The 23,071-nt window shown below is 43.9% G+C and overlaps 2 protein-coding genes across 2 annotated transcripts in view; both read left to right on the forward strand.

Annotated features, from left to right (window-relative positions):
* Positions 1 to 6,331: 6,331 nt before the first annotated feature.
* On the forward strand, positions 6,332 to 19,731 carry FYTTD1 (forty-two-three domain containing 1). Its single transcript, XM_054385933.1, has 9 exons — positions 6,332 to 6,434; positions 8,881 to 9,012; positions 11,854 to 11,999; positions 12,789 to 12,901; positions 13,717 to 13,813; positions 14,820 to 14,881; positions 15,665 to 15,739; positions 16,546 to 16,672; positions 17,764 to 19,731. The coding sequence occupies exons 1-9, from the start codon at positions 6,332 to 6,334 to the stop codon at positions 17,857 to 17,859; spliced, it is 951 nt and encodes a 316-aa protein (XP_054241908.1). The 3' UTR covers positions 17,860 to 19,731.
* A 1,138-nt stretch (positions 19,732 to 20,869) lies between these two features.
* LRCH3 (leucine rich repeats and calponin homology domain containing 3) overlaps positions 20,870 to 23,071 on the forward strand; it is a 61,595-nt gene continuing 59,393 nt past the window's right edge. Inside the window, exon 1 of the mRNA XM_054385912.1 lies at positions 20,870 to 21,107. Coding sequence (XP_054241887.1) covers positions 20,870 to 21,107 — 238 coding nt within the window. The remainder of the gene's footprint in view (positions 21,108 to 23,071) is intronic.

Here is a 23,071-nt window from a genome sequence, read left to right on the forward strand (position 1 = left end):
CAGGTCCCTTCCTGTGCCAGCACCTGGGGGGATGATGCCTTTCTCATTCCTGGGGGACCATGTCAGCCTTATTAGTCATAGGATGGTAGAGTCTGGTACTGCAGGACTTGCACTTGCAAAGGCAAGAAAATGCAAAAAGATGATTCTGGATAGAAAAAGATGTGAATGCAGCCAATTCCTTCAGCCTTTCTGAACCTGCTGGGTCTGAAGCATTAGCTAAAGAGGGGAGAATAGGTCCCAGCATGTAGACCAAAAGACACCTCAAACCTGTGATATAGCTTTAAAAGCACTGGTAGCATTTGCTCAGCTGATATTGTCCAGCAGGAATAAGAGCAGCTAGCTGAGCCTCTCAGATAAGGAATGCTTCTCTCCCATATCAAGTTCCAGCTGCTCCCTCCTCCACAGCCAACACTCTAGGTGCCATTCAACATCCACCCTGCACTTGTGTGTGCCAGGGTAAAACTGAAGCACAAAGCAGAGGCTGAGGACATGCAAAAACCTGAAGTAAACAGGACTCATCATCAAAACACCTCCAGGGAACAACCTCTGCTGCTTTCATAAGTGCTAACAAGGAAAAACAGGCCTAAAGCACAAATGAAGACCACGCAGGCGAGGCCACCACAGCACAGCCATTCTCACCACCAGCCATTTGCAGGCACAGGGCCTTGCCTGCAGAAACCAAGAGAAGCTGAAGATTTCTGTCTTCAGCACCTTGATGGGACAATGCTGCTAACCACCAGAAGGATGGTAAGGAGGCATCATCCAAAAGCAGCAAAGCCACCAGCATGGCAGCAGTATCCAGGCAGGATGTCTTCAGCCTTAAGCACAAGGTATGCAAAGTGTGGGCTTGGAGCTGCTGTCTTGGCCACAGCAGAGAGTTGCTGTCCACCACAGAGAAGACAGAGCACGAGGTACTGCAGACACACATCCGTGCCTGTCACCCCCACTCCAGTGGCCAAGACTTGCCCAAGGGGTAGGGAGAGCTGAGTGATGCACTGGCCCCAGGTGGGCGATGGCCACTTGCCCCTCTCATTGCCATGCTCACTACGACCTTCCACCCCTCGAGAGACCAAACTGATGGCAGCTGGTGGTGTGCTGTGCAAGCGTTGATCCCCACTGGCACGTGGGGTTTGCTTCCTCAGATCAACCCCAGGTACCCTGTAGCTGTGCTTGGATGAGTGGGCACACCCGCTCCCATACCCACCCACGCAGCACATGGGCATCCCGGCATCCCCAGTGCACCCTAGCACTGCTGCTACCCGTGTCCTTGCACTCGCATTCCATGCACCCTGCCGTGTCCCAGATAACTCACCCTCCCCAGCCACCTCGTTACCCTGCGCGTGCATCCCCCTGCGCAGACACAGCGCCCTGCCCCACGCGTGTCTCGCCGCCGGTGCCAGCGCACACATCCTCCCCCGCAGCGCTGCGTGCCGTGCCCACTGCGCACCGCCGTGCCCAGGCGGGCCCTGTGCCCCGGTACGCCCACACCCCCTCCGCGCCGTGCCAGGCCCCCGATCGCGGCCCCACCTGCTTTCCGCGCGCCCGTCGCGGGGCCCGACTTCCATCCCGGGGCGCGCGCGGCCCCGCCGCCGCCGCCGCCCGCTGCCACCGCCCCACTGTCACGTGGGGCCCAGCGCCCGCCCCGCCGCCGCCAACTACAACTCCCGGCGTGCAGCGCGGCTGCCTGCACACGCCGGGCCGCCGCGGGAGAACAGATCCCGGCACGCACCGCGCGAACACTAAGCGTCACGGTGAGCGCGTGTGCCTCGGGCGGTCGTGCTGGGGCTTTGTGCTCTTCTCGGCGCTTTCCGCCTTTGCCACAGCGCAGTTGTCGCTCTTGGGGACCGAATGCCTGGCTGCGTGACTAGGTAAGGTTTCCTGCCAGACAGCGGGGCAGGGTGAGGCAGGAGGGCCCCGCTGTTACATTCTCTAGCCTGCCGTCACCCTGTTCGAGCTGCAACGGAGCAAATTCTCTGTTCAGTGATTGTGCTTCTCAGCTCGGTCTCTTGTAAGTAACTGTAGCAGCATATATTTGCAGACGGTGTCTGCTTCTAAAAGTGATAAACGCTTGATGTTTGTAGTTAGTACCAAGGATTGATTTGTAGAAAAGCTCCTATAAACCCAAGGTCACTGCTAAATCTTGTGTAGCATGTTGGAGTGCTGGAAGTGAAAGGTCGTAAGTACAAAAAATCACACCTGTGGGGACGAGCAGACAGGACAGCCGACCTAAACATGACCAATAAGATACTCCATTCTATTCCATTCAATTCCATGTACATCATACTTAATATAAAGATGCAGGATTACAAGGGTCAAGCCCTCTTCAGTGGGCAGTGTCCAAGGAGGACTCTGTTCCTCTGCTTTCAAACCCAAACCCTAGTTCCTGAATCCAGTTTGTTTTCCACACAGTCGGTGACTTCCCCAGTGCCTGCCCATGGCATTGGTGGTGGCATCATCATCAGGGGACTTCACTATTGGTTTTGTATGAACTTTTACATAATTTTCTTACATTTTTGTTAATGTTTCATTACAGCTGTTTCAGCCTTTTTTTTCCCAACCCACAAGTGTCTCTCTCCCTTTTTTCTTTTCCCTTACCCTTCTGGGAAGGGAGAGAGGTTAATTGAAAGCCTCTGTCATGCATTTAGTGGCTAGCCCAGCCTCAACCCATGAAACACCCCTGTAGGTACATACACACAGGAGTGTGTCTCTGGCTGTTGTAGGACCCCTCAGCAATACACTGTTCTTAGTATGCAACAGCTGAATTGCCAATTGGATTACTCTCAGCCCTCTGAGTAAAGTGTTTGCACTGAGGTTTAGCTGCACCACAGTGCAGAACCACAGTAATTGCTGAGATAAGCCCTTGCCAAATGTGCATTGGAGGTGAATAGCAAATTGTGATGGAAAGAAAACAAGCAAACAGCATGTCCCTGAGAAACAGCTCATGCACTGAACATACCAGCAGAGACAGAGAAATGGAAAGGGGTTTCTGTTCTGTTGCCCACAGTAAGGAAGATATAAAAAAATATTACAGAACTGTATGTATGTTCCACTTAAAAGCAGTTAAATGAAAAATTGGAAAAAGTGATGCTGCTGTCATCAGACTAAGAACAGTCAATGACAAATTATTACAGGAGACAAGCCCCCGATATCTCTCCAGAGATGTTTGTTGCTTCAGAAATCAAAGGTAGTTTTTTGCGCAGTGGAAACTTCCTGTGACCGTTAATGATAAACATATGCTGCTCACGGGAGCTGCACACATGAAGACACACTCCTTGACCTGACACTTTCCATGTATGAGTGCAGCATTAAAGCAGCATTTGGGGGAACAGGGTTCTGTGCTGCTATTCTTAAAGCAATAACCCAAACAGTGATGCAGTACTTTTTACAGTTAAAGTACTAGTGCTTTGTAACTGTCACTGCCACCTGGAAATTTTGTCACTTGGATAGATGCTGAAACAATCCTAATAGCCAGATAGGAAACCAAGAGCTGATGTTTACATGGTTGCTTTCATGATCCCTGCAGCGTTTCAGCCATTCTGAACACAGAAGAAAAATACTCTTTGCCTGGTTGTGCTGAGCAGCAGACAGCTGGTGTCGTGTTTGGTTAATAAACACAACCCATGGATGTGGTACAGTCTGGGTTTTGTCTGATTTCCACCTGTCATGAGGTCAGGCAGCATCTGCCACCTTTGCAGTTAGCATATTTGTTTTGGAGAAACAGAACATTTGTTTATCAGTGTGGCACAGTCACCAGATGGAGCTGTACCCTATGACATCACTGGAATTTGGTGTAATGCTTTTTAAAAAATACATTTTTTGACACCTCCATGATCAGTATTAGTAATCTGGTGATAGCATCTTCACTTCAGAAATGTAGCCTGACTTTCAGAATCTCAAGTCCTACTTGTCATTTGGAGGAACAATCATACATTATCAAATCTGTGTCTCCGGTACTCCATGTCTGAACTTACACTGCACATGGAGAACACAGAGAAGAAAGCAGAGTGGAATCCAGCCTCCAGCACTGCAGTCATGAGCTCCTCCTGCTTGAAGGGAAAGTCTCTCCCTGGCTGAAGGTGACCTATGGCAATAACTGAGCCATTCCCTTCTAAACAGTAGAGAGGAGCAAGAGGAACACCCAGAAACATGTTATTTACCTTATTTTAACAGGGAAGAGATGCGTGAAAAGTGTAAATGGAGAGAACAAAGCCTTGTCAGCAGTCTGTAGTACCGGACAGAGCAGAGGCCAGAAAGCCTCAAGTCTCTCCTCCCATTCTTGCTGCTTTGTTCTAGAAAGATCTGCAGCTCTGTGGTGATGGGGAAAAGGCCTGAACAGTACTGAGGTGAAGGTGCACAGGACAGAACCGTGCCAGGGACTGCAGACGTGAGGAGCTAGCTGGGTGCTTAGGGTATCACAGGTGCCTGAATATCTGTTTTAGCAAACAAGCACATGGGGTATGTGAGCAGTTAGTGAAATGTGGCAGCATTCCTACTGCAAGGAGAAGGTTGTGTGTAAGGTCGTGTGTATGGAAGTATCTATGTATTCCTGCCCAAGGGCATTTGTAACATAGTCCCTGGAGTCTTGGTTCGGAGCTCCCTGTCAGTCAAACCCTCAAACAAGCTGTCCTTTGGTCATATTGTAAAACCTGCTGAAGGCCAAGGGTGAGGTAAGTCAGCTTTCAAATGGCAGCCTCAGCACAGCTCCTGAAGAACACTCAAGGAGTTGTGGACTGTAATGCCCAGTGAGCAGGAGAAATCAATCTGGATTTTCCTCTCAGTGTTTGCTGCCTGGGTTCTGAAGGGAGCCCAGCCTGTGATCACATTGTCTGCCAATCTGCTTCTTCCTTTACAAAGTCACTGACCAATTTGAACCAACTATGAGCAAGATATAGAGATTTCAAAGAATAATTACCACTCTTTAATAGAGTGCAAAGAAAGGAGGTGCTGCTGTGGAAAAAGCAGGGAGATCCTAGCCCTTTTGTGGCTCGCTTAGCATCAGACAGCTAACCACTAAGTATGTGTCTACTGCTGACCCAACAACAATACACACAGCTCCAAGGAGTGCAAATACACAGAGGCAAAAAAAGGCTTCACCAGATTCCCTGTTGAAAAACCAAATTATTTTCCTTTCTGAATTTCTGAATCATGTGATTCTGACCAAAAGCTGGAGAAGATAATTCTGGAAAGTACCCAAAGAAAACAGAATGTCAGTAGTCGTGCTGTTATGTCTTGAAGTATTAATTTTAAGCCTAACCTGGTTTGAACCCTGCCATGTGACATTTGGAAACATAATTCTGCTAGAAACCAGCTTGTGTTGGTTTGGCTGTTTCCAGAACAGGCTATTTCTCTTAATTGCCCTGGAGTCACAGACGAACGCACCTCACAAGTTGAACAGCCTTCTGCTACCCTGCAACATCTCAGCTCTTCACCAGCTCCCCAGCCAGCTCATGACCTCACACCATGGCACAACAATCCCCCCAACCGCTGGCTGCACCCCACCTACCATCACCAGCAACCCAGCTTTGCAACACCCTCTGCACTCCACAGCTCATCCCCATTGCCCAGACCAAGGTGGCAGAGAGGCCTTCACCTCTTGTATGAGGAAAGGCCGAGAGAATTGGGGTTCAGGGTAGAAAAAGCTCCAGAGAGACCTTTCAGTATGGCCTTTCAGTAAAGAGGTCTCTAAAAAGGATGGGGACAGGCGTTTTACCAGGGTCTGTTGCCACAGGACAAGAGTAAATAGCAAGATTTACACTAGATAGAAGGAAGAAACTTTTTACCACAGGGGTGATGAAACATTGGCACAGGTTGACGAGAGAGGTGGTAGGTGCTCCATCCTTGGAAACTCGGGCTTGGGCTTTGAGCAACCAGAGGCCTGGTTGAAGATGTCCCCTCTCACTGCAGAAGGGCTGGCCTACGTAACCTTTAAAGGTCCCTTCCACTCCAAAACATTCTAGAATTCTGTGACTCAAGGGTGGGCCCTGCGGCACCCTGACTGCCGCTGCGGCCGTGCAGACAGCGACAGCGACGGTTCCAAAGGCGACAAGGGGGAACAGGGCAGAGGGGATAGCGTCGGGACGCCCCCTACCCACCCCGCTGTACCTGCTCCTCCCGTCCAGCAGGGGGCGGCGCGGCGGCTCCCGAGCGGGAGGATAGGAGAGGGGCGGCAGCGCTTCAGCGCAGGCGTCCGGTGAGTGCCTACTGCGCATGCGCCTAGTGCGAGCGCAGGGGCGGTGAAGCGCTGCGACGCGTGCGCGGCCGCATATTACGCATGCGTGCAGGCCGCGGGCCGGATCGCTGAGGGGAGGCAGTAGTGGTCCTGCGGGGAGCCATGAGCGCCTTCGGGGCTGCGGCCCCACCTTCGGGCTCCTCGGTCGCGTCGGGGGCCCGCAACGGCAGCAGCGACAGCCTGGAGAAGATCGACATGTCCCTCGGTGAGGGGAGCGCCTCGAGCTGTGGGGGAAAGGGTGGAGGGGCGCGGGCTGAACCAAGTGGTAGCGGGGGAGGGGCGGAACGAACCGAGCGGAACCAACGGGAGGCGTAGGGGGACAGTGTGCTCCAGGTCGATCCAGGGTAGGGGGACAGGAGCACGCCGGGGCCGGAGAGAGTTGTTAGACGTTGGTATGTGCTGCCCAGGGAGGTGGTGGGGTCACCATCCCTGGAGGTGTTCAAGAGGGGGCTGGACGTGGCACTTGGTGACATGGTTTAGTAGTCATGAGGTCTTGGGTGACAGGTTGGACTTTGATGATCCTTGAGGTCTTTTCCAACCTTATTGATTCTGTGATACCGACGGGAGGCGAGGCCTGGCTGAGTCCCTGGGAGCAGCTAGATTCCGAGGGGCGTGGGCTAGGGATGTGCTGTCCTTGACTAGGGAGGACCCGGGTTTAGCGAGGAGGGTCCCCTTTGTTCAGCGGGGTGTCCGGAGCAGGCCGAAGACCGGAGCGCTGCCTACGTTTAGCACCAATCAGACCCGCAATGCCTGGGTCCTTTGCTGGGCGCACCTTGGGGAACGTCCAATGGCTTGTAATTGCAGGAGTAGGGGTGGTTTGGTTGCTGCACAGCCGGCCTTGCCTTTTTCTCTTCCTAGGTTTGGAAACTGGTAATAGCAAGTCGCCTTTGTAACTTCTCTGCAATACTTTAACAGTCAGATCAAGTGTGATGCCGTCTCCACCAAGTAGTTTCCTGTGACAATCTTATCTCTTTCCTATCCTCCTATTGGTTGTGTGTGTTAGGAAGTTGCACAGCCTCATTACAGATCTGCAGAGCTGTGTCTCAAGTGTAGCTTGACAACTTGACATCCGTTCTATATATATATATATCTGAAAAGGGTATCTCTGATCAGTTCTCTTTCTGGTCCTGTGCACAGAGCCCACTTAACAGTTGAGGACATATGTGGTATGTTCCTTAAGTGCATCTTCCATTTAGTTTAAAAAAAAAAAAGAAAAAAAAAGTGTTTGTACATTCTAAGACTTCTCCATGACCCTACTAGTGCATGATAGGTAGATACTTCAGGAGACTTGCTTCAAAAAGCTTAATCACTATATGAACTAGAATGTTGAGTATAGACTCAGCATTTGTAGATCACCTTGAAATAAGAGGATTTATACTTTTTTTTTTTTAACTTGCTGTTAACTTGCATTCAGATAATGCTTCTGGTTTACTACTGCTGTCAGTAGTGATCATTTCTGCTATTTTAGGGCTGTATACCGTTTTGAAGTGGCCTTGGTTTCTTGTGTCATGTGACAAGGATCATTTGGGAACCCTTTCTCCAGGAATGATCCATTTACTAAAGAAGATTCTATAGAAATCAAACCCTGAGTGATCTGTATCAGTATTTATTATACTAGTAATATTTTTTCTGAGTATTCAATCATTTTTGCAGCAAAATAAGCTGATTTAGCTTTACTTCAGCAGCATATAAAACACTGGATAACAATGTTCTTTTTTTTTTTTTTAAGTTTATTATGTTTTTTTGTTTTCTGTGTTCTACCCTATCCAAGTCCACTTGAATTCTGTCAAATACAGTAACTTCATCTCTCCCTGAGTCAAACAAGGATGTCCACATTTGTGGTAGCTCCATGTTGAAATATAAGGTTTTATCAGTTGTGCTTTCAAGATGTAGATGCCATAAACATAATCTGACATTTTCCCTTATGGTGTTTTTGTAAACAAGTTAACAGTCAAATGAAAGCATGCCACATCTGTTGCTTTACTCTTACCTCCTGAGCCAGCTGCCCCATCAGTGAAGGAAATCAAACTGGTGTGGGATGCTTTGCACCTGACAGACCTGCTGTTCACCTTTCATCCGTTTATTACCTTACAAATATTCTTAATAATTTGTTCAACCTTGTTTCCCAGGGTCATAAATAAAGTGATTGCTTTGGATTGCAGGTAGCTGGGGAGAAGAGTATTCCTTTTTTTTTTCCTGTTATCTCAACCTTGGTGAACCTATAGGCTGAGTTCTCTCTGTGATTTTTCTTAAGTAATTTAGGATGGAAGTAATTTAAGGCTTGAAATTATGTTTTGTCTAGAATCCACAAAGTCTAGGAGTGAGATGGAATTACCTTTTCTTTAACGGTATACACAAACTAATGGAATCATTCAATTTAAAATTTATTGCTGAGCTAAATGACATCTTTCAAGCCTCTTGGATTTTCTGGATTTATGCTACTGCTTCTCTTCTCCTAGGGCATTATATTATAAAGTACAGTAAGACTAACAGGGACTGGGTGTTTTATAGTAATATTTCTGGAATCTTAGCTTGTCTCTGGTAGCTTTGCAAGATTAACTGGTCTGTTTCCCAACACTCCAAGCTGCCAGGTTTTTTCTTCAGAACTAGAATGTATCTGCAGTATGTCAAATTCTGTTTTCTTCTTACAGATGATATAATTAAACTGAACAAGAAAGAAGAGAGAAAACAGTATTCCCCCAAGATGAAAAGGGGTCTTCAGCAGAATCGAACTCGACAGTTCAGGACACCAGGTGCCAAGTGGGGGATCCAGCAGCAGAAAGGTCTGTATTGCAAACATCATGTGGGTTGTGCCTTTTTTTTTTTTTCTCTTTAGCTGAAATGCAGTTTCATATGCAGTTAGATCATAATTTAGTTCTATATGCTCCATGTACGTTTGGCTTTGTTTCTGATGCAGTGTGAGGAAGTAATTGACATGTTTGGCCAACGGGGAGCTTAGGTGCTGGAGGGACTCTGACTCAAGTAAGGATTGGTTTTCTTTCTGATTTTCTTTAGTTTTGGAAATTGTGTGGATATTTTGTCCCTTCTCAGACGTAGATGGAAAGAGTCCTCATAGCAAAGCCTGTGCATTAGGAGATGTGGGGGCCAAGCCAGAGGTCAGTGCTCTGAGCCAAAGAGACAGCATATTTATATTTTCTAGGCTGAATTCTCCTAATAGGCCTCCCCAAAATAGCCTTTACAGATTGTACTGCTGGCTCTGGGATGTATAGATAGGGCTGTGTTTGAGTTGGCTTTTCTTGTTAAGAACTTGGGGTGCAAAAGAAGTACCACATCGGGCAATGTTTTCCCAGTGGAACTCAGAAGGGGGAAAAATCATGCAGGCAGGGAGTGAAGAGAGAAGTGCACAACAGGAACTTTACTGTAGAATCCCAGAGTAACTCTTAGGTTTTTCTTGATAAATAGGAGTTATATTCTGAAATGGTTTCCAGGTTTAGTCCAGTATATAACCCGCACTTCTGGAAGTATAGACTGGTTTTGCTTGCGTTTAGTTTTGAAAAATACATTTTTAGCACTGGATGATCAAAATACATAAAAAGACTCTCTAATCAGAAAGCTTACCACCTCGATATAAGTTGAAGAGGTGTTGAAGTTTGTACAGGGCGTTCATTTAAAATAAATACACACGTGTTGTGTTCATAGTGATCCCTGTTTTGTCTTGGTAAATGTTTTGTAGTATCTTAGACACAAATGTCTTTGGGGATCAGTGGACTGTCATGTTGCTCAGGGCTCAGAAGAGTTTCTCTTTTTGTAAAGATGGCAGTGTTGTTGGTCCATCTTTAGTAAAATGGTGAGAGTGCAGGGAAATACACCAGTCAGCTCAAGTGTGAGAATATTTGTGTAGGTGAATTTGTCAGTTTAAGTTTTAGGTTATCGAGCACGTAGGCTTCCGTTTATGACAGCGGTTGACATAAAGGGCACATGAGAAAGAAGTATTAGAATTTAAAATTTTAGGAAGAACTTAAGCTGCAGGTAATAACACTCTGCATACAATTGTCTTGGCAATTCCATTTCTCTCTTGGAACTTTCCCTACTCGTGGTTCCAGTTCTAGGAAGAGCAAACAGTTTTTTGCCAAACTGCCAATTTCATGACATGTTGAAACATTCTGAATAGCTTTACATGCTCCCTCCTATACAACTCCACACATTTTCTGCTGTTGAAAGCAAACTTCTTTATGTTGATTTTTTGGTCATAAGGTATCATTAAATAGCTCTGAGAGTTTTAGTTACTAGTAGCTTGTGGCCAATAATATTTATTGTTGCTTTACTGCCATTGAAGTTACTCTGGTAAGTAGCAAATCCTCTGTTGTATGTGGACAGCTATGGAAACCACAGATGATCAAAAGCATTCAGTCCCTTGTGGGTTTAGAAGTGGCTGCCAAACTCTCTGTAAAGAAGCGAGGAGCTTGAGCTGGGATTTTTGTAGCTTTTGCAGGGAGAAACAGAGGGAAGAACTTTGTTCATTTAAATAAAAGTTTTCCTTGGTGATACACAGAATGTAACTGCACAAAACCCTGTGCAGCCTGAGCTAGCTTTGAGGGTGTCCTTTATTTGAGCAGAGGTTGGTCCAGAGAGCTTGTGAGGTCTCTTTCAGCCCAAGTGACTGCTTTTCTCAGCTTTTCTATTTGAAAAGAAGAGCATTTGCTAACCATCCACAAAACATGGATATGTAGGTGTTTCTCCATGGCAGATTTATCTAAGCTGGGTTCTGATCGATGGCTTTCCTCATATGATGGCTCCTGCCTCATGAAGAAGCAGAGGTTTATCATCAATGCTATGAAGTTGGATATGTCAAAATTAGAGGTGTCTGCTGCTGTAGAGCTCAGTCTTTAGTCTTAAATTTACCTTTCAGCCTGAGATTCTAGAGGGAATGATTCTTAGGGGTGAAACAGAAACATGGTCTATATTCCTAGCACAAAGCTAAATGGCTCCAGATGGGGTTACCCAAACCCTTGTAACTGGAGATTTGAGATGTTTATACTACAGACCTCAGACTTACAAGCCTTTTATATTCAAAGGCTGCTTCCAATTCTTTGTGCCATGCAGACTTCTAATTGAAAACACTTTTAAATGTGATTCATAGGCTGTTCAATACAGTTTTGTGGGCCAGTTGCTAGGTTCCTTTTCCTTAAGTCATATCTTTGGAACCACTGATCTGAATAAGTAAGCTTTGAAGTTGCTTTTTTCATTTCTGTGAATTAGGCTGGTAATTTAAAGTTTTCTGAATGAGTAGGGAGCAGGTATTGTTTGGTTTGTTTTAGTTTTGTATTATTCATCACTTGACAAAGTTCCATTTTTGGACTATTTTGGTAGTCATTTTCTATGCCAGAATGACTCTGAAGTTGTCCTAGTAAGCATGTCAAATGACAAATTTTCAACAGAAATTAGTGCAGTGAACTAGAGTGAAACCGATCTGTGGGAGAAGCTGATTATTCTAGTACTAGGACTTGGGCCAGACCTGCTAGAATAGCTGAATGACCAGATTGTCTTCAAGTGTAATGATAGCTTCTACTCTAAGGCTTGAAGTGTGCAGCCAAATAAGATGTGTTGCCTGCATACCATCTCAAATCAATGAAAATTGTTGCAACTCTTTGTGCTCATTGCAGGTTATGGTAAAAATCGTTTGGGACGCAGAAAGAAGATAGCAGGGAAGAAGCGTCCTTACGGAGTTATAACTGGTTTGGCAGCCAAGAAAGCAGTGGGTTCACACAAGGGAATTAGCCCTCTGAACAGACAGCCACTGAGTGAGAAGGTAAGTGGTGCAGTTCTAGTGGTTCATGTAAGAACAGGTTAAAAAAAATGAAACATGATGGTTTCAGAGCAATGCTACCAGAATAGAAACTGGAGACATCTGGTACAGCCTTCTATTAAATTGGGGATGTGTTATCAGCGTTCTCATTTGTTTTGAAGGGGGTGGCTAAGGACTAGGTTTGAAAGATTTTCTAACGCTTAATTGGGTTGTCAGTCATGAAAATTGAAGTATAGAAGTATATTCTGTGCAAGTATGGAGGTGGTTTCTGTGTTTTTACAGAAAAAGCTCAGTTACCAAGAGTTCCTGCCTTTCCATTTCTTTATTACAAGCCAATGATTCAGCTGACATGCAGGTGTTAGGCATGTGCCTGTTACAGAAATGGAAGTTTTTGCAAAACTTCTAACTCCATCAGCAGCCTTCCTCTTCCAATCTCCTCCAGTGCATTGCTGTCTGCTCCATCTCATTCAGTATTGCAGAACAGGGATTGCTTTTTGATTTGTGAAGAAGAGTAATTTTAAAGACAGAGTATGCATTTTGTCACTTTTAGGGAGGTGCAGTAATGAAAAACTAACTGCTAAGCTCTGCTGGTTTTGTTTTGGTTTGTTTTTCCTGGTAGCAAGGGATATAGAATTAATGGAAGTATAGAAGTTATTTTCAAGTTATGCTAGACTTTGAAAGTTAGACAAAGCCAAACATATTGTATATGAAGTTTGTAAATGGAAATTGAAGGAGCAGTGTTTGTGTGTGTACAGTATAGGTATATGCTGTAAATACTTATTCTTTTTTAAGAATGCACAGAGGAATTACCCAGTTTTGAAAAAGAAAACAAACCTGCAGAGGCAATCAGAAATGCAAAGAAAACAAGCTCCACTCCTCAGGAGGCCTGCCCCACTAAACAGAAGGTAAGATACCAGATTTGCTTTTTGAACTCTTCTTGACAGCTTTCCATAGTGAATATTGTCTGACAGGACTGAGCCAGAATTAGACAGTAACTACTGGCCATAGTAAAATGGTTGAGACCATCATGTGTGGAGTTCCTTTAATTTGGAAGCCAAGCATGAGACAAACATGGTCTTGATGCAAAGACAGATGTTTACTACCTCGTAGAGCACGCAAGAAGCACCTCTGTCTGTGAACACCTGGTATTCTGCCTTCATTTAAAACAAAGGCAGCGTATGCCAAAGTGACCAACGTGGATTTCCGTAGCTTTGAAGTGACAGCTCTGGTTTGGTGAACTTTCTACACAAAGTGCCTTGTGGGAGCTGGTGCCATCTGCAGTTTCGTGGAAGTTATTGCATGTTTTATTTGTGCTGAAATTAACTTTTTTGTTATGAGCTGCATCTTGGCTGATCCGCACAATAAAAATTTTCACTATGTGTTTCTGCTATGGAAACTGTAAACAAAAATTCTTTATACATATCAGGACTGCTCCTTTTCATCTAATCAGCAACATCTAAAGTTCTGAAGGATACTGAGAAAAGTAAAAAACAGAATTAATAACCCTGCTGCCCTGTGCTGTAGGAGTGCTAGTCGTCCATGTCCATTTATGAGTAGTGTTTTGTTCCTAGTAGATGAGAAACTTGTTGCCACTGAAGTGATCAGCCTCAGAGGCAGCACTGCAGATGTCCTTAGGGATGTCTTGAGCACCTTTCTGACTTTTCTTTCCCAGATGTTATCTGTGGAGCCTTTGATAACTGTATTTTAATAAATCTTACAGGAATAATGTGCCATCTGCTTTTGCCAGAATTGGAAACAAACTAAATCAGCAGAAAGACACTCGCCAAGCAACTTTCCTGTTTAGAAGGGGCCTGAAGGTAAGAAAACAGCAAAGCTGTGCCAGGCATTGTAAGCTAACCTGTAACACTGATATTAATGAATCAATTTCAAATGTCTGATGTGAGTAGAAACTTAAGGTGGGCTGGGAAATGGGCACAAGTTCTTGCAGGGAAATGTACTTTCCTCTTCAGTTACTGTAGCACATTGAGTCTTGCTTTCTGTTTCAGTGTGGCTGGGCTATTCTGAGGAGCAGGAAGCCTGTCAGAGTGTTAGAGGGGAGTTGCAACATAGCCATTTTTCCATTGAAAAATAAACATTGGAAAGCACTCTGCAGCAATCAGAAGTTGCCTTTGGGTGAAAAACAAAGCAGAAACAGGGTTCAGAATATGATTATGGTTTGGTTTTGTTGTTTCAGGGTTTTTTTTCCCCTAGTTTTTGGGGGTTGTTTTAGTTAATTAAGGATTTTTATTAGTTATTTTGAGTAAGATCAATATTATAAAGAGTGTGCAATGAATGGTGGTGGTGTTCTCTGCTTTCATTTATGCCTTCATTCTACATCTGCCATCAGTGTGACTGTAGGTAGCTGCTGTCTTTCATTCACCTGGATTGCAGAGTTACAGACAGAAAGAAAAAGAAAGACAAAGTCCTCTAAAACAGCAGCAGGACTTAGTGACATGTTGGATATTATGTATGTTAGCAATGATCAGACTAGGAGCTAGCCAGTGTTTTCTTGCTGGCCTGGTAATATTTTGGTCTATCTCAGTAAAGACATGTTTGCTGACATAATCCTCAAAAATGTTTCCATCTCTTCATTGGTTAAGTTACTGAAATGGACAGGGTTTTTTTTCTTGAAGTAATTTCTTTCCTATGGCTTACAGATGTAATAGGGTAATAATCTTTGAAGTCAGTCTGAAAGTACAATGCTATTTGTGCAGAGTGTACAAACAGCTTTAAACTTCTGGTTTTGAACTTCTCTATTTCTGGCTGCTGCAGCGGAAATTGAAACTGTATTCAAATCCACTGTCTGCATTAATGTGTTTTCAGGTGCAGGCCCAAGTGCAGTCAACAGACGATCTTGATAACCAGACAGTAAAGAGAACTCGCCAGTAAGTATTTAGTTTGGAATACTATAATTTATTTACTCCAATGATTCTCATTTTAGTTATGGCTTCCTGGCTATGCCTGTTGAATTGAGTTGTTTTTTTCCTCTGCAGGCATGTTAACTGAGTGACAGTGATCTTCCCCCTATTCTCAATTACGTCCTAAATTATTTTTTGATTTAACCAGAAGTAGTTCCATTTGCATAAGATGCTTGCAGGAATGAGAGGAAGGTAGTAACTTGAGAGGATCAAACTGATATCTACCACTCAGGAATACTGCATAGACTGAAATCAAAATTCATATGTCAATGTTCTCCTCTTGATGTAATTTCCATTTTGTTTAATACAGATAGAAGCCTGTGAGAGAGTTTGGAAATAAGCAAGGCAGGTCACAAGGTAGCTTGCGGGTAACACAACAGGCTGGGTAAGCAGGGTATGTCACAGACCTGCATGCTGTCACCTCTTTGATTTGCTGTGAGGCCCATTTTGGTGCCATCTGTGGCAAGGAAACAGTCTTTTTAAAAAGGGAACATTTAACTGAGTGCTTTAGTTCTGGTGCACGTTACCAACATGTGATGTAGTGCTCACCTGAAGAAGTTTAGATAATGTAAAAGACATCAGAATCAATAGCTAGGCTTCTTGTAGATTAACTACATGTGTTCTTCGTACTGACCAGTATTATGAAAGGCTGTCCATTCTTTACTAGCCAGTGGTTTTTTGACAGACTTTTAAAAGTACCCTGACTGAAACGTCTGCGAAGTTTTTATGATTTCCGTGTTTTCAAACTAGATGGCGAACTTCCACCACAAGCGGAGGGATTCTGACTGTGTCCATTGATAACCCAGGAGCAATCATAACCCCAACGTGAGTTTTCAAAAAAAGTCCTGAAATATTTTTGATGTAGCTGAAATTGCTGTTCCGAGGCGTTTAGCCATGTTTCTCGCAGGTAGTATTTCAGGTGCCCTCAAGGTCACAGCTTCTCCTGAAAACCTTTTAATCTGTCCCCTGAGTGTTTCTGAATTATGTTTCAATCATATTACAGCTGGATTTCACAAGGCATATCTCAGTTATGAGCTTGATATCATTTATAGAGCTGAAGAGTGGTGGACTGAAAGTTTTTCCCTTTGTCTCTCTTCTAAATCAGACAACATTGCAGCTGTTTTCCTCACCTATCTGAATGAAAGTGAGTGAGTGTTGATACAGTGATGCCTCCTCCCTGATTTCTAAAGATACTGATAGAGTTGTGCTTAAAGAGAGCATTGCTGTATTGGTCTTTGGGAAAATGATGGTACTGTTGTTTCATGAGGTGTTTTATTTTAAAAATCTTTTGGGTAGCTTTTTTCATTGGTAGCATTTTATCTGTAAGGAAAACTGTACCAATTTTTATTTTTTGTATGTATAAGAATAATTAACTGCAAATTATGCATTTGTCAGTAGGATTGAGAGATAAGATTGCTTTCTGTTAGGACACTTGCTGTCTGATAACAGTAACAAATGTTACCCTTCTGTAGTTCTGCCTGACTTTTACCTTGTTGAGTTTGTGCCCTCTAGCTATTCATCCAGTGTGATCAAATGGCTTGATAAAAAAACTCCATACCTCTATCAGCATTAAGGATTTATTGCATAAAACATGTATTCCCTGTGTCCTTTGTAACATTGTTCTTTCACAGTTCGCAGAAATTACGATTAACTCGTACTCCTGTGCCACCATTTCTGATGAAGAGGGACCAACCTGAAGAGAAAAAGATTCCCAAAGGAGTTCCATTGCAGTTTGATATTAATAGTGTTGGAAAACAGGTAAATCCATTTTCTTTTCCTTAAGGTGGAGGTAATTTCAATCCACGTGAAAGTCAGTGACCAGCCACTTTCCTTCCGTACTCACTAGAGACAGGAAGAGGGAACTAGTGACGACTACTTGTTTCCATTTCCAGTTCTTTCTCTAACTTGCTGTGTAACTTCAAGCAAGTAACCAGACTCACTGTTCCTGTTCCTCTAGTTCATGTCTTGTGTGCTCACATCCTTTAAATGGGATTTAAAATGTTTAATATTTCTAAAAGCCTTCTGGTCTTCCTGCTGTGCTTGAATCAGCAACTGTGCGTAATTCAGGGATGAGCTTCTTTCAGTGGTGTAACCCACATGGAACCCTGGCAACTGAATTAATAAGGCAACTTTTGTTATGCATCTAGGAGAAAGAAATCAAACGTGATAATGTAAAGGCTTGAAAGATGAGCAATTCTTCACAAGTTTGATGAAGGCTGGCGATGTGGTGCAGGAATTGTAGTGCTCTCATCGAGGGACTTCTTACAGGGTGACAGAGTTAGCTGCTGTGCCAGCTGTAGAAAACTACATGGGCTCACTGCATTAATCTGGATTTGTTCCTTCTATGAGTTAGCAATATGTCAAAAACTGTCTACTACTATATTGTAAAATTAACTAAGCTTTTGGGCTCCACTCTGCTGTCTTGGTGGGATGGAGCAGAAAGCAATTTGCATTAACACAGTTAAAGTGCTGCATTTGATGAAGTTTTATGGGGAAATGAGTATAATGAAAGTTCCCTTTTTCAGTCTGTTCTCAGTTAACTTGCAATATTTTGTGCAGATTGCCAATCTTGACATTGTGTACCATGTGTTCTTACTGAATTCTGAGAAATGCTGGCTCTTGATGTATAGTCCAATCTGATTTACAAATGGTGTGGGAAATTAGGAAATGAAGTTAAACCTGCTTCTTAAAAAAAAAAAAAAAAAAAAAAAAAACAAACCAACAACTCCAAGGGAAGCAATTAGGAAGTGGTGATACAGAATAAGGAAAAAAATATTCTTTTCTCCATTATTTTAATGAAATTAACCTAACATCTTTTATATCTGTAGTGAAACTACTTTCTTTTTCAGACGGGGATGACATTGAACGAACGGTTTGGGATCCTGAAGGAGCAAAGAACAGCGCTGTCCCAGAACAAAGGAAGCCGTTTTGTAACAGTGGGGTAACCTGACGGATGGACTTGAGCACCATTCCCACCTACCTGAGGAACAGATACAAGTGGGCAGAGGAATACAACATACATCACTGAAATTCTCCAGACTTCTTGCTAAGATGGTGGCACAGCTATCTGTTTTTATTACTTTGAATGGTAAAAGATGTTGCCCAGAGAGGGGGAATAGTGGGGAAACTGATCTGCTGGACTGGCACCATCACTTGGTTGGAAAAGAATCTGTGGCTCAGCTGATGACAAATACTGATTTTTGGGTCATCTGGCAACAGAACCACAAATACGAATTTTAAAAGTTGGGAGTTCTTTGTTTAGGAGCGTTCAGTATCTGTTCTTTTCTTCTCTGTTATGGTAAGGATTGTGTGTTTCATTACAACCCCATTCTAGGGTTTTTCTAGGGACCTCCTACAAACTTCCCTGCAGCTGGCACACAGCCTCAGTCCATGAGTACTTTGGTACTGTGGTAGCAGCATTTTTCATGGGAGCATTGGTTGTACTTCTTCGTGCTTTTGAAGTTCAAATTTTTTTTTTTCTTTCTTGAAAACTAAGTGTTTTGCATCCTTGCTTTCTCAAATAAAGGTTTTAGCTGAGACCCCTAAATCTGTAATTGGGATGAGAGACTATTCTACTCTTATCCTTAAAAGTGGTCCAGATCATATTGGAGGACAACCGTACAGGCAGTATGAGAGTAGTTTATATTGCAAAATATCTTAAGTTCATCGTCCTCCTCGGTAAACGGAGTATGTCACTCCTAATTTTTCATAGACCTTTGTCTTCTATTTCTTTCTGTAAATATTTTCACAAACTTAATGCAATAACTTAACATTTTTGAATAGTTTCATAGGGATAAATACAGCAGTTCACGAGGAATTCATTGGTATGGTAGAGTTCATACCCTCCCAGACACAGGATCCTCATCTTGCATACTTTGGCCCAGAGGGTTTCCTCTGGATCTCAAAAACAGCCAGAGACAAGCAATCTAAGGACATTTGTTTGTGTATACCAAAGAGAGGTAAAATGTGGTGCTAATCAGCAGTGGTTAAACATCTTGGTATAGGCTGAAACTGGGGACCATTGCTAGAGGAAAGGCCTTAGTTTGCCACCATAAAGCATTAAGGAGGAGCATATAAACACTTATTTTGATTTTAGCTTTGTGCATCAGAATCTGCAGGTTGGTAACAACTGGGGCATCCTTAATCTGAATTTATGTGATTGCTAAAACTGAGGCACCTGTTTAGAATTGCTTTCAGACCAGGAACTGAAACTTGCACTGTTCTTTAGCAATGAGATTTAAGTACAGTCAGGTAAAAGAATGATTGGCTTGCTGCATCCAGAAAAGTTTATGGTATTTGAAGTGGATTTACTTCCTTTTATTGTTCTTGAAGAATTTACATTTGACTTCTTACAGAGTTTGTTTCCTTCCATTTTTATCTTGAATTCCAAGTTAGGTAGCATTTTACCTGGGAACTTTGAAGAGCATTGGACAGTAGAAGGGCTTTTGTTTGTATAGCAGTTTTAAACTACAGTACTTAAACCATTATTTTTGATGTTGAAAAATATACCTTAGCAGAAGCAATCTGAAAATAATGATGGTAAGGTGGTTTGTGTTTTTAATTACTAGTGGAATTTTTTCTGGGGGAAAAAATGTGTCACTGCTAGAATTTGAGTAGATAGTGTTGTCAGTCATCCTGCTTCAATGTATACATTTTCCATGTGCCAGGATGCAACAAAAAAAAAAATTCTTTTGCATCAACATAGATGCAAAACATTGATGCAATGCATCAAAAAATGCTAGTTTGTATTTAATGAGAAGATGCTTTACACTGTACCTTTTGGTATTTTTTGGAGAAGTTACTACATTTGATCTATTCTGAAGCTGTTAATTTTTTTTTTTTAATAAAAAATTACAGGTTTCATAGTGTCTTGTTCATGTGATAACCACCTGGGCAGGATTTTGGTTATATGATTCTTTTCTTTATATCCTTTAAGAGGTTCTTAATGATTAAATTATTAAATGTTCTGAATAATATATCAAACAGCAGACTAAAGAGGGTTTGTATTCTTTGCTCAGCTTATTATCCTGAAAATTAAAGCACCTCTTGGAGCGGCGCTGTGTAAGATCACTTGCATTTAAATGTGTTAGCCATTAATTTCTGTAGCACTGCCTAATGTAGTGATTTGTGTGGTTATAGTACCCAGATCCCTTGCTGCAGCCCAAGCACTGGTTTTCTTGTGCCTGTGACATGTCTTGCTAGTGAGAAGACGCTGCAAGCTAAACCTTGTCTTACCGGATCAGCTTGAAAGCCTTGATAAATGATTGTGGTTGTGTTTTCCTGTGCGGTGCTGGCAGGAGGCCCTGTTAATTGGTGGTGCAGGAAAAAAAAAAAAAAAAAAAAAACAAACAACAAACCAGCGTAAATCTATTTGATAAGGTGTTGAGTATTGGGAGTATCATGGCACCTGCAACCTTAGTTGGTTGCTACCAGCTCTTGGCTACAGGGTGGCCAGCTTCAGGCAGTGCTCGGTAGCTCTAGCGGCAGCAGTGGATCGGTGCAAGACTGGCGTTTATTCGGACGTTGTAAAGACCTTTTAAGGACCGATGGAGGAAGCTGCTGCTTTCCCAGTTCTGTGCGCGGTCTTCGTGGTTTGTTGTTGGAGCGGTTCTGACATGCACATAGCAACGCTGAGCAGCTACTCCGGCATCCCACTCTGGCGGGTGAACTACGATTTCTCTGCGTTTCAGACGGTGTACAGGCATTAATGGCCATGTTAATAGGAAGCGGGCACCCTTGCACGCCGGATTACCCCAGGCAGGTGTTGAAATGAGACCCAAGAAGAGGATGTTTGGGGATGCTGCGTACCCGCAGGAGGGTGAAGGCGCATGCGCAGTGTGCGGCCTGTCACGTCTGGCGCAGGCGCGCTCCCTGCCGGCCCCGGGCTTCCCTGCGCCTGCGCGGTCGTGCTAAGCCGGAGGAGCGGCAGCCGCGGGCTGCTGCGGAGGGGGGCAAATGGCGGCTGCGGTGCTAGCGGCGCCGGAGGGTGGCTCTGCTGTGATACCGGCGGGGAACGCAGCGGCTTGTCCTCCACCACCTGGTCCATCAGGTCCGGGTTCATGGAGCCGTTCCTTGGACCGAGCCTTAGAAGAAGCGGCGGCCAGCGGTACCCTCAGTTTGAGCGGCAGGAAGCTTCGCGACTACCCGCGGGCCAGCGCCGCCAACCACGACCTCAGCGACACCACCCAGGCCGGTGAGGGACGCGGCGTTGAGCGGGGGGTGGGCGAGACAGCGGGCAAGGGGATTCAGAGAAACGCCTTGCCCAGCCCTCACAACCGCCTCCAGGCTAGGGCTGGCCGGTATGGCGGGGCCTGGCAGCTCCCCATCAGAGACGGCTTGGGGGGCTGCCTGTCCTCCCCCTCCCGGGGGGTGTTGGAACCGAGGACAGGAGGGGAGGACAGCAAGACCCCTGCTAGGCGGAGGCTGAGGTGATCGATTTGCTGTCTCTTCAGTAAATTGAAGCTGGGTGCGCGATGTGGAGAAAATTCCTCAATGCATGTTTGGGAGGTCCCCTTTATTTCTCTCGAGGAGTGTATGTGTGGGTGTAGAGGGGGATTTCTCCTCACCAGAGGAGATGCTTGGCATGTTTCTTCTCTTGGGCCGTTTCTACTTCGTGCTTTCGCCTCCTCCCTTCGTTCTCCGCCCTTCCTCTCCGTGGCTGCGAGGCAGGATGGAGGAGCTGTTGCAGGGTACTCCTCCTTCCTCTGCCCGTCCTGGGTCTGGCCGATTAGATCTTTTGATTTGTTGGTTTGTTTTGTTTGTTCGTCATCTTCACTTTAGAGATGTGTCCCTTGTTGGAGGCTATTTTAAAAAGAGTTACGAGGCTTTTTCAGTACTGCTGCTCAATGATGTGGTTTTTAGCCAGGCTTATTCTTGTTCTGATGTGAGTGTGTATACATGCACCCTCACCGTCTCTCATCTTGTGCTGTCGACAGAGGAAACCAGCTTTCCACAAAGGGCTGTCAGGTGTGCACACGCTAAAACCAACTTACTGATTGCACTCTTGTGCTTTTATTACTGTAATTTCTGGCAGCCTGTCAGAAGGCTGCCTGTCAGCAAGATACGAAAGGTACCGTGAACAGAATTATGTCTCTTTTCCCTTTTTTTTGCCTCCGGTATTCTATGGATAAAAATCTTAACAATTTTTAAGAAGTATTCTGCAATGTATAGGAAGCAGTAGGGCTGTTTTTTCCCTCTGCTCCTCAAATATATTCATGGGAGTAGTCTGAAAATGTGTACTTGCCCTGTAAGCTCTCCAGTCATAAGCAAAAACATGTCTGTTAAGCATGTTTACAGACTACTGTATTGAATAGACGGGACATGAGAAATGATGAGAGCCCATACAGGATATGGAAGCTTTCTTAATGTATTATATAGAGCAAATTTAGTTTGTTTGTTTTGATTGTCTAGTTGTGTAGGTTAAGTAAAAGTAGTTTTTAAAAGGTGCCAGCATGCCCTTTTTTTTTTTGTTGTTGTTGCTTTTGATTACTTTCTATGCAGTCATTTAGACTTTTCTACTGTTCTGTGTTCAACTATAGCTTAGAAGCTTAGAAATAAACTCCAAAAATCACTTTTTAAAAAGTTACTGTTTGTTAGTAGGTGTGTTGATACACTGTTAGTTAAATAATTCCAAATAGAGCCTCCTTTAAAATTATCTAACTTCATGCTGTCCTGCAACATCCTGCTTACTCAGAAATCTGCCACTAGTACACAAAAACACTAAGCAAAGCTTGAGACAAATGCGGTTTGTCTCAAACACATCCATGAACAGAAAACACTTCTCATTAGGGTATGATTTTTTTTTTGTTTGTGAGGGATTTGGGCTTTTTGTTTATGATACTATTCATATACTGTACTCTTAAACAATTTGTGGGAATTCTTGTTTCCACCAAGGTTCCCATCTATTGTGATGAATATTTGCATTGTAGTTGTTCAAGAAGCATTAAATGCTAGTAAGCGGCAGTGCATGCCATACACTTTTGTGCATTTATCATCACAATGAACCTTAGAAAAAAGATAGAACTGTTCTTCATTTGTAAGAAGCAAAGCTTATTTGGGACACCCACACATTCTGTTTAAATCCTCTGTTTCAAAGGCTGCTGTGAATAACTTCATCTTTTACCTTCTTTTAGGGTGATCTTTTCTATGACTTTCTGT

This window comes from Indicator indicator, chromosome 13 (assembly GCF_027791375.1).
Source record: "Indicator indicator isolate 239-I01 chromosome 13, UM_Iind_1.1, whole genome shotgun sequence".
Classification (NCBI taxonomy): Eukaryota; Metazoa; Chordata; class Aves; order Piciformes; family Indicatoridae; genus Indicator; species Indicator indicator.